The 14,156-nt window shown below is 47.4% G+C and overlaps 1 protein-coding gene across 1 annotated transcript; it reads left to right on the forward strand.

Annotated features, from left to right (window-relative positions):
• The first annotated feature begins 1,358 nt into the window (after positions 1 to 1,358).
• Positions 1,359 to 12,063, forward strand: PRADC1 (protease associated domain containing 1). Its single transcript, XM_070948832.1, has 5 exons — positions 1,359 to 1,419; positions 5,872 to 5,972; positions 7,877 to 7,986; positions 9,976 to 10,143; positions 11,305 to 12,063. The coding sequence occupies exons 1-5, from the start codon at positions 1,359 to 1,361 to the stop codon at positions 11,423 to 11,425; spliced, it is 561 nt and encodes a 186-aa protein (XP_070804933.1). The 3' UTR covers positions 11,426 to 12,063.
• Positions 12,064 to 14,156: the final 2,093 nt, after the last annotated feature.

The raw sequence follows: 14,156 nt of genomic DNA on the forward strand, positions 1-14,156 counted from the left end.
CTCTCTCTCTCTCTCTCTCTCCATCTATCTCTATCCATCTCTATCTATCTCTATCACCTATTCCTCCTTCTCTCTCTCTCTATTTATTTCCATCTCTCTCTCTCTCTCTCATCTATCTATATCTATATCTATCTCTATCCATCTCTCTCTATCATCTATTCCTCCTTCTCTCTCTCTATTTCCATCTCTCTCTCTCATCTATCTATCTATCTATATCTATCTATCTATATCTATCCATCTCTTATCTATCTATATCTATCATCTATCATCAATCGATCTCCATCTCTCTATCTCCATCTATCTATATCTATCTCTATCCATCTCTATCTATCATCTATTCCTCCTTCTCTCTCTCTATTTCCATCTCTCTCTCTCTCATCTATCTATCTATATCTATCTATATCTATCCATCTCTTATCTATCTCTATCATCTATCATCCATCGATTGATCTCCATCTCTCTCTCTCTCTCTCTCCATCTATCTCTATCCATCTCTATCTATCTCTATCACCTATTCCTCCTTCTCTCTCTCTCTCTATTTATTTCCATCTCTCTCTCTCTCTCTCATCTATCTATATCTATCTCTATCTCTATCCATCTCTCTCTATCATCTATTCCTCCTCTCTCTCTATTTCCATCTCTCTCTCTCTCATCTATCTATCTATCTATATCTATATCTATCTATATCTATCCAACTCTTATCTATCTATATCTATCATCTATCATCAATCGATCTCCATCTCTCTATCTCCATCTATCTATATCTATCTCTATCCATCTCTATCTATCATCTATTCCTCCTTCTCTCTCTATTTCCATCTCTCTCTCTCTCATCTATCTATCTATATCTATCTATATCTATCCATCTCTTATCTATCTCTATCATCTATCATCCATCGATTGATCTCCATCTCTCTCTCTCTCTCTCTCTCCATCTATCTCTATCCATCTCTATCTATCTCTATCATCTATTCCTCCTTCTCTCTCTCTCTATTTATTTCCATCTCTCTCATCTACCTACCGTCCTGGTCCTATCCGAATAGTCTTTATATATTTGGCATAGATCCTCCAATCATTTCGATTTCGAGGCTTTAAGCAAGTCAGGAGAGAACCCCCCCCCTCCTCCTGCCCTCCCCACCCGCAAAACAAAATCGGCCTTCGGGTCTATCCGGAGGCGATCGGTATGACAAAGGGAGCGGATGATTCATTCATTCCTTGAAAGGCCCTCCTCGGCTCCGCCCAGAGCTGCGGCTCCTCCAATCCGAGGACGGGGTGGGCGGGGCCCGGCTGCAGCCGCTGCCAGCTGAGCTGGGGGTGGGGGGGAACTCCTCGGTGCGAGGCAGGCAGCGTCCCCAGCGATGTTCCCCGCCCGGCCCGCTTGGCTCGCGCTGCTTCTCTGCTTCTGCCCGGCTGGTCACGGTGAGGCCGATCGCGGTGCAACCCGCACCTGCCTGCCTTGCATGCATGCATGGATGCATATATGCATGCATGCATGCCAACCCCTGCAAGCACGGGGGTGGGGGTGGGGGGTAGGCTCAGCTGGCGGGGGGGGGGGCGACGTGCCACGCGGGTGGGTGGCCGCGATCGGGGTGTCACGCGTGGGCTGGTGGCTTTGGGGTGCATGCGGGTCTGTTTCATAAGCCTAGCGTGTGGGGGAATGTGTGCATCTGGAGGAAGCACGATGCAGGAATTGGGTAGGGCCTGTCTAGAGAAAAGGATGAAGGGGAGGGGGGGGCATTCCAGTATTTGGGGGGGGGCTGCCACAGAGAAAGGGGGGGGGGGGTCCACCTGTTCTCCAAAGCACCTGAAGGCAGGACAAGAGATGGAAAGTGATCAAGGAGAGAAGCAACCTGGAATGAAGGATAAACAAACTTCCTAATAGTGAAGACAATTAACCAGAGGAACAGCCTGCCACCAGAAGTTATTATTGTTATTGTTATTGTTATTGTTATTGTTATCATTATTTATTGGATTTATATACCGCCCTCTCTCCAAAGGACTCAGGGCGGCTCACATCAAACGAAACAATCCCAATAAATATTGGGCCTGGATGAATAACTGTTGAGCCTGGATAGCTCTGCAGACTAAGCACTGTAATTTAACACCAGCTGTCTGCAATTAAAGTAAGATCGAATCTCGCCAGGCTCAAGGTTGACTCAGCCTCCCATCCTTTCTAAGGTAGGTAAAATGAGGACCCAGTTTGTGGGGGCAATAAGCTGATTTTGTAAAAATATACAAAAGGATGAAGGCTATTGCTTAGCGCATTGTAAGCCGCCCTGAGTCTCCGGAGAAGGGCGGCATATAAATCAAAATATAAAAAAAAATTATAAAAAAATAATAAATACAAATTAAAATATTCTAAAACAGACTGAAAACCAATTTAAAACCATTAACCCCATCAGTCCCGGCTAGGGCGTTTAAACAGCCAGGTCTTAAGCTCACGGCGGAAGGTACGAAGGTCGGGGGCCAGCCGAAGACCCACGGGAAGTTGATTCCAAAGGGTGGGCGCGGCCACAGAGATGGCTCTATCCCTGGGGGTCGCCGGCCGACATTGTCTAGCCGACGGCACCCTGAGTAGGCCCTCTCTGTGGGAACGCACCGGGCGATGGGAAGTCGATGCTGGTTGCAGGTGGTCCGACAGATATCCTGGGCCTAAGCCATGAAAGGCTTTATAGCAGCGATGGCTAACCTTTTTGCCATCGCGTGCCAGGAAGGGGTGGGGGGTGGGAGGTTCGCGTGCACGCGTGCCCACACCCATAATTCTATGCGCCCCACTCTGCACATGCGCATGCAACCCCCCACCCCCCCGCTCCTGGCACGCGATGGCCCAGGAGGTCCGTTTTTCTTTCTCACCTGGCTCCAGATCCTCTCTGTGCATCTGGGGAGGGCGAAAACAGCCTTCCCCACCTCCTCGGAGCCTCTCCGGAGGCCCGAAACTTTCAGTTGGACAGGAAGTGACAGTTTTTTGCTGTCCCCAGCCTCCAGAGACTCCGAGAGAGGCTGAGAGCTGAGCTGGTGTGCCAGGTGACAGGGCTCAGTGTGCCACCTGTGGCATGCGTGCCATAGGTTCGCCATCACGGCTTTATAGTTTAACACCAGCGCCTTGAATCTCACCCGGAGCGCAACCGGCAACCAATGCAAGTCGCGCAGGAGTGGTGTAACATGGGAGTATTGGGATCCTCCCATCACAACCCGCGCGGCCGCATTCTGCACCAGCTGAAGCCTCCGAGGGGTCTTCAAGGGCAGCCCCAGGTAGAGAGCATTGCAGTAGTCAATCCGGGAGGTGACTAACGCATGAGTGACTGTGCATAGGGCATCACCGTCCAAATATGGGTGCTCCATCGCTGGAGGATTTTCCAAGAAGAGACTGGACAACCATTTGTGCAGAATGAAAGAGGGCCGCCCGCTTGAGCAGGGGCTGGACTAGAAGGCCTCCCAGGTCCCCTCCAACCCTATTATCCTATGTACGTTCTACGTTTTAAGAATCCAACGTCATGAGTCAAAGCCTTGGTCACTATTGGCCCCTAAACTCTGTGCTATCAGCAGATCTGAAGGACTAGGAGCGGCAGGATGATGGCCGTATTTCAGTATTTGAGGGGCTGCCCCAAAGAAGAAGGGGGGGGGGGGTTTCCACCTAAATTTTGGGCTCAACTGTGATCGTAAGTCAAGGACTAGCCGTTCCATGTGTGCATAATCATACATGGATGCACATTTATGCATATGGACGTATACCCTTTGTGTATATATATATATATATATATATATTTCATGTTCACTTGTGTTATATTTGTGTGTGTGCATATATACATATATCTCTACATATCTATCGATCTGTATAGAATTAGAATAGAATAGAATAGAAAATATAGAATGGAATAAGAATAGAATGGAATAGAATAGAATGGAATGGAATGGAATAGAATAGAATAGAATAGAATAGAATAGAATAGAATAATAGAATAGAATAGAATAGAATAGAATAGAATAGAATAGAATAGAATAGAATAGAATATATAGAATGGAATAAGAATAGAATAGAATAGAATAGAATAGAATAGAATAGAATAGAATAGAATAGAATAGAATAGAATAGAATGGAATTAGAATAGAATAGAATAGAATAGAATAGAATAGAATAGAAAATATAGAATAGAATAGAATAGAATAGAATAGAATAGAATAGAATAGAAAATATAGAATGGAATTAGAATAGAATAGAATAGAATAGAAAATATAGAATGGAATGGAATGGAATAGAATAGAATGCAATGCAATGCAATGCAATGCAATGCGCAATGCAATGCAATGCAATGCGCAATGCAATGCAATGCGCAATGCAATGCAATGCAATGCGCAATGCGCAATGCAATGCAATTGCAATTGCAATTGCAATAGGAATAGAGCTGGAAGGGACCTTGGAGGTCGTCTAGTCCAGCCCCCTGCTCAACCTCTATCATTTCAGACAAACTGTTATTATATATGTGTTTATATGTGTGTGCACGCACACATGCACACACCAAACACACACACACACACATACATACATACATACATACATAGGTATACACATACAAACCCATTACACGTGTGCTTGCATGCACTCTCCCTGAAGGGCAGGGTGCCGTCCGCCTGGCATGCCTCTGATTCGCACCCCTAACTCACTCCTGCCAGGCTCCCTGGGCTTCCGTGGCGTAGGCGGCTTCTCGCCTCGGCGTCTATTCTTAACTCTTCGCTCTCGGCACCTGCGATCTGCCATGTGCCAACAGCCGGTTGCCTTGGAAAGCAGCCGCCGTTTTCTCCCCTCCCTGGTCACGTCTCAAGGCACAATCCAGCCGCAGAATATAGAACAACAGGCAGTCCTCGACTTATGACCGTTCCTTTAGCGACCGTTCAAAGTTACAACGGCCCTGGAAAAAAAACGTACCGCGGTTTTTCGCACTTAATGGCCGTTGCAGCATCCCCAGAATGCTTGGCGACTGTCTCCTATTTATGACGGTCGCGGAGTCATGTGATCCCCTTTTGTGACCTTCCGACAAGCCAAGTCAAGGGAGGAGCTGGATTCGCTTAACAACTGGGGCAAAGCTCACTTAATAAATGTCTCACTTAGCAACATCAATTTGGGGCTCATTTGTGGTCGTAAGTCAAGGACTACCTGTACCTGTAACTACATTTCCTTGTTTTACTACTTGTGTTTCACAGGTTGGGGGGGGGGAGGGAGAGACAAATGGAGAAAGAGAGAGAGAGAGGGAGGGAGAGAAAGTGAGGAAGAGAGAGGGAAAGGGAGAGAGAGAGGAAGAGCGAGAGGGAAAGGGAAAGGGATAAAGGGGGAAAAGGAGGGAGGGAGAGAGGAAGAGGGAAAGGGAGAGAGAAAAAGGGAGGGAGAGAGGGAAAGGGGGAAAAGGAGGGAGAGAGGGAGAGAGAGGGAAAGGGAGAAAGGGGGAAAAGGAGGGAGGGAGAGGAAGAGAGGGAAAGGGAAAGAGAAAAAGGGAGGGAGAGAGGAAGAGAGAGGGAAAGGGGGAAAAGGAGGGAGAGAGGAAAAGAGAGAGGGAAAGGGAGAATGGGGGAAAAGGAGGGAGAGAGAGGGAAAGGGAGAGGGAAAAAGGGAGAGAGGGAGAGGGGGGAAAGGGAGAGAAGGAAAAATGGAGAGAGAGGGAAAAAGGGAGGGAGAGAGAAGGAGAAAGGGGGAGAGGGAGACCACTCTGCACAGTTTCTCTGCTTGAAACCCAGTTTCTTCAAATGTCAAGACAACTGCACAATTTTGGTGAATGTTTTGTTTTCCTGGCTTATCGAGAAACCGATCTCTCTCTCTCTCTCTCCCTCTCTCTCTCTCTCTCTCTCTCTCTCTCTCTCTCTCTCTCTGCTGACTGCTAGGTTTACGCATCCAGGAGTATCTTTACTTCCATGTCCTCAGTCCTGGAGATATCCGTTACATCTTCACGGCTACCCCGGCCAAGGGTTTTGGCGGAGTCTTCGTAAGTCAGCTTCTCTTCTCAAAGTCTTCTTCAAACGGATCTTTCCCTGCCCACGGTGGTCAAGCTCTCCCTTCCTTCTCAAGGCAGTCTCCAGAAGAGAAGGAAGGAAGGGTTAAAAGAAGATAATTTCAACCCTCTTGAGACCCTGGGGTTGCAACCTAGTGTTGGAGGAAGATCTTGAGATGTTCTTCAACTAGAAGTCCCAAGAGCTCTCAACGTTGGTCTGGTTCTGGGAGGACCAGAGTGTAGTTGAGCAACATCTGGAGGACTTTCAGTGGTAGACCAACCTTTCCTGACTCCATCTCCTCCTGCACATCTGTTGGGAGAAGATTTTGGGAAGGGAAGGAATACGGCACATCTGATTTGGTTCCTGTCATGTACTCGTGCCTCAATCTTCTTAATCAAGGTTATTGCTTGGTAGAAAAAAATCAGAGAAAGGTATTAATAGATGAGAATATTTGTATTTAGGGTTGAATGGCATGGTCCTTGGTGCTCTCTGAGCTTGGTGATTTTCTTGCAGATGTTTCGTGACCCATCTAGGTAACATTATCAGTGCTAGAAGGAAGGGTGGGTTGAGTGTTCTGACCTAGGCTTCCTGATAACAGTAAAAGCACACAATGAGTCCCCAAAATCCTCTTTTTATTTCAACGGCTGTGAATTCTGCTCATTCAGAGCCTGTTCAGTCTCAATCTGTTCATTCACAGATGAGTCCCAAATAATTGTAAAGAGTCCAACAGAAGTCTGCCACAGTTCTTCTGATAAGGCTGATAAACACCCACCTTCATCTCCCTTGACACACTGCCAAGACCTACTTGGCAAAGCCACACAGAGTTCAGAATCAAACTGAGCTTCAGACATTAAACTGCACAGAATTAACAACGTTGCTTCCTGCAAAGGGCCCATGTGCCTTTGCTTCTCCTTTATGTCTTATGGGAGGGGACAATCATCTCCAAGCCTTACTCCCAAGTCGTCCCTTTTGTTTTAGCTGTTCTTACCTTCTGGCAGCTCTGCGCATGAACGCACTGGGAACAGGCTCCCCGTTCCTCTGCCTCGCTGAGGTCCGACTCAGGCTCTGGAGTCCGCACGTAACTCCCAGATGGCCCTGGCCCCATCTCTGCCTCCGACGCAGAGCCCTCATCCGAGTCTTCCGCAGACTCCAGGATTGGCCCATGTTCCTCCCCAGCCTTCTCTCCGATTCTGCTGCCAGCTCCTCCACAGGCCATGGCGGACCACAACATTGAGGAGAAGGAGGAGGAGGAGGAGGAGGAGGAGGAGGAGGAGGAGGAGGAGGAGGAGGAGGAGGAGGACAACAACAACAACTGGGCGGGTCTTTGGTGCTCGCTGCGCTTTATGATTTTCTTGCAGATATTTTATTACCCATCTAGGTAACATTATCAGTACTAGAAGAGGGAGGTTAAGGGAGGAGGAAGAGGAGGAAGAGTCATCCTTGATGCTCTTGGAGCTCATTTTTCATTACTTAACTAGGTAATGTCATCAGTGCTTGAAGGCAGTGGGGTGAGAGGAGGCGGAGGAGGAGGAGACTGGGGGGTCCTTGGTACTCTCTGAACTTGGTTTGTTTTTTTGAAGGCGTTTCATTACCCAGGTATGTAACACCATCAGTGCTAAGCATCAGTGCATGGCTGGGTGTGGAATTCTGGGAGTTGAAGTCCACCCATCTTAAACTTACAAGTTGAAAAGCACTGATTTAACCAATACATCTGACCCCCACATGGAGCTGTTTAGAGCATAGGTACGCCCTGGATCCCATCAACAAAACCCAGAAGTTGCTGTGCATGGATTGGGGGGAAGCCATCAGGGCAAATCTTGTCCCTCCTGGGCACAGGATGATGGGTCCCACCGTGGTTTTTAACCTTCCCTCTTTTCTATATCTCCCGCTTGCCCAGAACATGAGATTCGAGCAGATTTATCTGGTTCCATCCGACCCTCCAGATGCCTGCAGTACCTTGAACAATGGGGTATTCATTGAAGGACAGATCGCGCTGGTGGAACACGGGTGAGTTTTCCCCACGCTCACCTTTTGCACATCGGTGGGCTGGTTTTCAGGCTCTGTGTTCGAATCTTCGGCTCTGCTACCAACCTGGCTGGAGGATCCAGGATGCGGTTTATTTCAGGAGGAAGTCTCCTCCCTCTCCTCCCCCCCCCCACAGATCTTTCAGGGACCTTCTTAACAAGCGAGCAGGTCCGGAAGAAACTGTACTGGATTTAAGAGTGTCCACAACACGTGGTCAAGAAATATCTCGGGAGGTTCTCAGCCATCCTGTTCTGTCCCCGTCTCACACACACGCACACCAGCAGTCGACCAAGAGTTAAAATAAACCAGCAGACAAGAATTTCCTTTGACAACAGAATTGGCAGCAACCCAGTGACTGCTTGCCAACAGTCTTTACTTACAAAGGGAGGTTTATCTCCTCCGACCGAAAACATCAAAGTCCAGAGAAGCCAAAGAATAGTCAAGTCCAGTCCAAAAAATCGGTCCAAGCAGAGCATATAACAAAGTTCCAGAAATGCAGAATGACTTGCTAGTTTTCAGTTTTGTCTGTCACAAAAACTGAATGGCCACCACACCCCCTTTTATCCCCTGTGGGGTGTGGTCCAGTGACTCAGCTTAATCTCTGGCACGCTTCCTTCTCTGCTGCGTGCGCTTGTCTTTCCGACGCTGTCGGGGATCCAGCCAAGACTTATCTCCATCTCTGTCTAACTCTTCTCCTTCGGAAGACACTGGAGGCATTGCCAGAGAGGAGGGTCCTGGAGAGGGAGGCCTTGCCAACTCCTCTCCTTCACTTTCGGAATCTTCTCCCTCCGATAAGACGTGCTCGGGAGTCGGAGTCACAACACATCCAGGTCGTGGTTGTCCCAAAGGTGATTTTTCAAGAGGCAACTGGACTTTCATGTTTTTTCTTTGAAGATGTTTCGCTTCTCACCCAAGAAGCTTCTTCAGCTCTGACTGGATGGTGGGGAACGGAAGGATTGATATTCCTTGCAGACAGCTGGTCATTTGCATCCTTTTAGAGAATCATTGAGGCCACTTGAAGGATTTATTTGTGTCCTCAGTGTCCTGAGCAGCACAAATGGGTGTGGAGCTTTCTTGGGACTGTTGAAAGGACTGGGTTGTAGACTGGAAATAGATGATGTGTATCCCTCCCCTTCTGTTAAGAGAAGGCTGTTCAGTTTAGACCTAGATGGCCTTTTTGACCCCTCTTTCGAATCAGAGGTCCTCTCTGTCCAGAATGTGGACTTTGCCGTCTTCAAAAGAGCACCCTTTGTCTTTTAAATGCACATGGACTGCTGGCTATTGCCCCGATGGGTTTGTTCTATGTTGCGCCATGCGTTTGTGAAGTGGCTGTTTTGTTTCCCCAGGGTACAGATCTGCAGATGGCTCACTGCGTTGTACTGCATATACCACGTTGCTCAGTTTGTCTCTGGGTGTTTTATCCTGGGCGTGTACAAGCTTCTGCCTTAGTGTATTTTTGGGTTTGAAGTGGGCCCGTATGTTGTGTTGGCTGAAGAGCCTCCTGAGCTTCTCTGATATTCCTGCAACTTATGGAAGGATGTTTGAAAGAGAGGACAAAGACAGCCAGGCAAGAAAGAGTAAAAAAAAAAAAAAAAGAGTGGTCAAAGAAACCTTCTACGTTAAAATTGAACAGTCCCCTCTCTACAGAGGTGAAGGGATATGATCAGAGGTGGTATTCAGCCGGTTCGTACTGGTTCAGGTGAACCGGTAGCGGAGATTGCGGGTGGGCCCGCCCACCTGCCCCGGCTCTATGCCGTCCTATTTAGGCATGTTTTCGAGATCAGGCGCATGCGCGAAAGGCGCGCGAGCAAAGTGCATGTCTAGAAGGTCGGGCACACGCACGGCCAACCGGTGGTAAGAATATTGGAAACCCGCCACTGGATACAACACCACCCATCTCCTGTGTCTACAACACGGTCCTTTCAACCGTTCCAAGAAGGTAAATATAGACTTTTGGGGGCTTTTTCACAGGGGCTGCTCCTTTCTGTCCAAAACTCGCACGATTCAGGAACATGGAGGCCGGGTGGTGATCATTGCAGACAATAGTTACGACAAGGACACAACCTACGTGGAGATGGTCCAGGAGAGCACCCATCGGAAGGCCGACATCCCTGCTCTTTTCCTTCTGGGGAGAGATGGGTGAGCACTGCAGCTGAGCCTTTCCCTCTCTCTGGGTCTTGACCATAAACCTGTCAGGATTCTGTTGGATACCCTAATTAAATCATGAAGCTCAAAAGAAATCCAGTTATTTATTAGGAGCTCCATATCGCCATGTACCCAAATGAAGCCAACTCTGACCCCACATAATTTACGGCCCTAATCATGACCTTGTTTCCCCCCCTCCCCCCAGGGTGTGTCATCAATCACATTCGCTGGAGCAATTTCGCTGGTTGTATAGATCACTCCCCTCCAGCCGCTGTGGCTAACCCTGGGAGACAACCTTGAGAGAGAAATGTCTGGAATGTGCTCATGTCTTTGGCTGTTGCTTTGTCAGTTTCCCATCCCCCTTGCCTATGGCAACTCGAGAGCAGGCCAAGGATGCTTTGCGAGTTGACAAAACCCTATTTGTACGGGTAGTCCTCGACTTACCACCGTTCTTTTAGCGACCGTTTGAAGTCACAGCGGGACTGAACAAAGTGACTTGTCACATTCATGACCGTTGTGGTGTAATCAAAATTCAGATGCTTTGCAACCGATTCATATTTAAGATGTTAGCAGGGTCCCGGGGTCCCCTTTTGCGACCTTCTGAGAAGCAAAATCCATGGGAGGCACCCGATTCACGTAACCATATTACTAACAAGTACTAATGATGGCGTTAAGTTAGTAACGCCATCATTAAATGATTCACTGCAATTGTTCTGCAGTGAATCATTTAATGATGGCGTTACTAACTTAACAGCAGTGATTCACTTAGCAACTGCTAAGTCGTAAAAGGGGGCAAAACTCGCTTAACAAATGGCTCCCTTAGCAGCAGATATTTTGTGGTCGTAAGTCGAGGAGTACCTGTATCCCCTTTCAGGATTAGATGATTTTGTGATGGCTTCCAGCAGGGAGAAAATTGCAGGCTTCTATTCCTGTTTAAAGTTGCCATTGCTGCTATATTTGTAAGAAAAAGTCTTTTATTATTATTTTAGTTTATTCTTGTTCATTTTTATTTTTTCTACATTGTGGTTTTTAATTGTGTGTGAACTGCACAGAGTCGCCGTGAGTGAGTAGGTAGCTATATAAATACTCTAAATCAAATTAAAGAATAAATAAATAAAATTCCTCTTCTCCCCCCCTTACCTTATTTTCACCCAGGTACATGATCCGTCGCTCTCTGGAGCAGCACGGGCTCCCTTGGGCCGTGATTTCCATCCCTGTCAACGCCAGCAGCGTTTCGACTTCCGAATTCCTCCAGCCTCGGGGAGTTTTTTGGTAGCAGAAAGGGGAAGGAGGGAGTTGCGGAGTGCCAGAACTGGACCGAAAGGATGAAGATGACCTCCAAAGGTCTCCATTTCACCCAGTCCGGCAGCTGATGGGACCACAGGATCAGTTTTGGAAAAACCTCGTGTGTTGATGAAGGGAAACTGACCGGACCGTGTCCTCTGGATGCCTTCTTTTTTTCTTTATTTTGTCTGGCCGCTCCAGCACATATTGGGACCGGTCTGGCTCAACCAGCAAGTCTTGAGGGACAAATAGGCAACCTGGACAGTTGTTCGAAGTGGCTTCCCGATGATGGTGGTTACCAGCTTTTCTCAAATCCAGGAGAATCGAGAAATGTTAGGTCTGACCCTTTGCCCGTCCTCGCCTCCCGAGTCTGGGGTCTCAACGGCAAGGGGCATTTAAGGAGCCCCTTGTTTTAAATTCAGATGCCAACCTGGCCCATTATTAACCAGACGGACATTGGGGGGGGGTATTAAAGAGGCTACGCAATTCATACCGCGGTGATTTTGTGGGTGACGGCGTCTGAATTCACCCAAGACCGAGCAAACAGTGGTTTAATGCTGGGTGCATTAAGGACAGAGATTGGATGGCAACGACTAAGCCCGGTTTGGGAGGACAGGGGGCGGGGGGGGCAGTGTTGTATAGCTTCAGCTGCCTTTCCTAGTTGGTACTTTACTCCAACCAGATTTAAGGGGTCAACCCCTCCCCCCCAATTCAATAAACATGACGGTTGCAGGCAGATTGCTAAGGAAGGGAGGGAGTGGAGAAGAGGGAGGAAAGGAGGGAAGGAGAGAGATGGGAAAAGAAAGAGAAAGAAGGAAGAGGGAAGGAAAGAAAGAGGAAGTAGAGAGAGAAAAGTGTAGGGAGGGAGAGGAGGAAGGAAGGAAAAGAAAAAAAGCAGAGGGAGAAAGAAAGGGAGAGCAATAGATGGGAAAAGGAAGAGAAGGAAGTAGGGTGGAAGGAAAGAGAAAAAGAAAAATGTAGGAAGGGAGAGGAGGAAGGAAGGAAAAGAAAAAAGAAAAAGGGAGCAGAGGGAGAAAGAAAGGGAGAGATGGGAAAAGGAAGAGAAAGAAGTAGGGCAGAAGGAAAGAGAAAGAAAAATGTAGGAAGGGAGAGGAAGGAAGGAAAAGAAAAAAGGAGAAGAAAGGGAGAGAGATAGATGGGAAAAGGAAGAGAAGGAAGTAGGGCGGAAGGAAAGAGAAAGAGAAAAATGTAGGAAGGGAGAGGGGAAGGAAGGATGGAAGGAGAAAAAAAGAACAGAAAACAAAAACAACAGAATTCTCATTTGAAGAAGAAACTGAGCTTTTCCGTGCGAGCACCAGGAAACTGGCCGAGGAATCGGTGTGTTTTGCCCTTTTGTCAATTACAGCATGCGACCCTCCCCGATTAAAATCAAAAGCCCCCATTCTCCATCTCTTTGGGTCTCTGCTTGCTAAATGTGTTATTTATTAATTACTTTTCTTTCTTTGATTTTTTTAATCCCACCTTTATTACAGGAAATCCTTGATTTATAACTGTTCATTTAGTGACTGCTCAGTTAGTTTTTCACACTTACGACCATTACAGCATCCCCATGGTCACGCAATCAAAATTCAGAGGCTTGACGTCGTGGCGAGACAGTCGGGGAAATAGCGGGCTCTGAGGAGCGCCGCGAAAACCCCGGCTGCCGAACCGCTGCCGTTGGGTCTTTGGACCGGAACCGTCCTGCAGGGACGGGGAAGAAAGAGAGGCGCCTCGGACGACCAAGAGGAACAGGGGTCCTATGATCCACTTTTGCAACCTTCTGACAAGCAAAGTCAAAGGAGAAGCCTGATTCACTTAACAACCCTGTTCTTAAATTAAGAACTGCCATGATTCACTTAGCAACCATGGCAAGAAAAGTCGTAAAATGAGGCAAAACTCAATTTAATTGTCTCACTTAGCAGGAGAAATTTTGGGCTCAATTGTGGTCGTAAATCAAAGACTACCTGTATCAGACGTCCTCAATTTACGAGCATTTGTTTAGTGACCATTGGAAGTTACAACGGCACCAAAAAAAAGGGACTTATGACCAGTTCTCACTCTTACGACTGTTGCCCCTTAACAAGTGTGTCAAGTTCGTAAAATGGGGCAAAACTCAAAAACTCACTTAACAACTGTCTTGCTTAGCAACAAATTTGGGGCTCAATTGTCATAAATCGAGGACTACCTGTAGAGGAAGTCTTATAATCATTTTTTTAGTGACCATTCGAAGTCGCAACAGCATCGAAAAAAAAAGGGACTTGTGACCCATTCTCAACCTTACGACCGTTGCCCCTTAACAAGTGTGTCATGAAAGTTCGTAAAACAGGGCAAAACTCAACAACCGTCTCACTTAGCGGCGGAAACATTAGGCTGAATTACGGTTAGAGGTTGAGGACTTCCAATAAGCATTAATATCTGTATTACTCATAACATCCGGTCAGGAGACGCAAAAGGAAACCAAGCCAGACCGAAGCAAATCTTTTGTGTATTGAAGGAGGCGGAGAGATTTGCATAGAATTACAAAATTCGTCGGAAGGAGCGTGAACGGACGAAAAGGGCCTTCCAACAGCAAACCATCATTCTCTCAATCCCGGGTCAGGACAGCAGACAAGACTAAAACAAGGATTTATGACGGTCAGACGTCTGAAATGGACTATCGGGAAATGGAGGGACGTCGAACACGTCACAGCAGGCTAAGCAAACTCAGGTACTGGGTTCGGATT

Source organism: Pituophis catenifer, unplaced genomic scaffold, assembly GCF_029215685.1.
Source record: "Pituophis catenifer annectens isolate HBS135680 unplaced genomic scaffold, rPitCat1.0.hap2 SCAF_8, whole genome shotgun sequence".
Taxonomy (NCBI): Eukaryota; Metazoa; Chordata; class Lepidosauria; order Squamata; family Colubridae; genus Pituophis; species Pituophis catenifer.

Excerpts from the sequence above, each read along its gene's own strand:
- PRADC1 (XM_070948832.1), top strand. The coding sequence starts at position 1,359 with ATGTTCCCCGCCCGGCCCGCTTGGCTCGCGCTGCTTCTCTGCTTCTGC. Across the intron at positions 5,973-7,876 it reads AGGGTTTTGGCGGAGTCTTC|AACATGAGATTCGAGCAGAT; the intron begins GTAAGTCAGCTT and ends CCGCTTGCCCAG. Across the intron at positions 7,987-9,975 it reads ATCGCGCTGGTGGAACACGG|GGGCTGCTCCTTTCTGTCCA; the intron begins GTGAGTTTTCCC and ends GCTTTTTCACAG.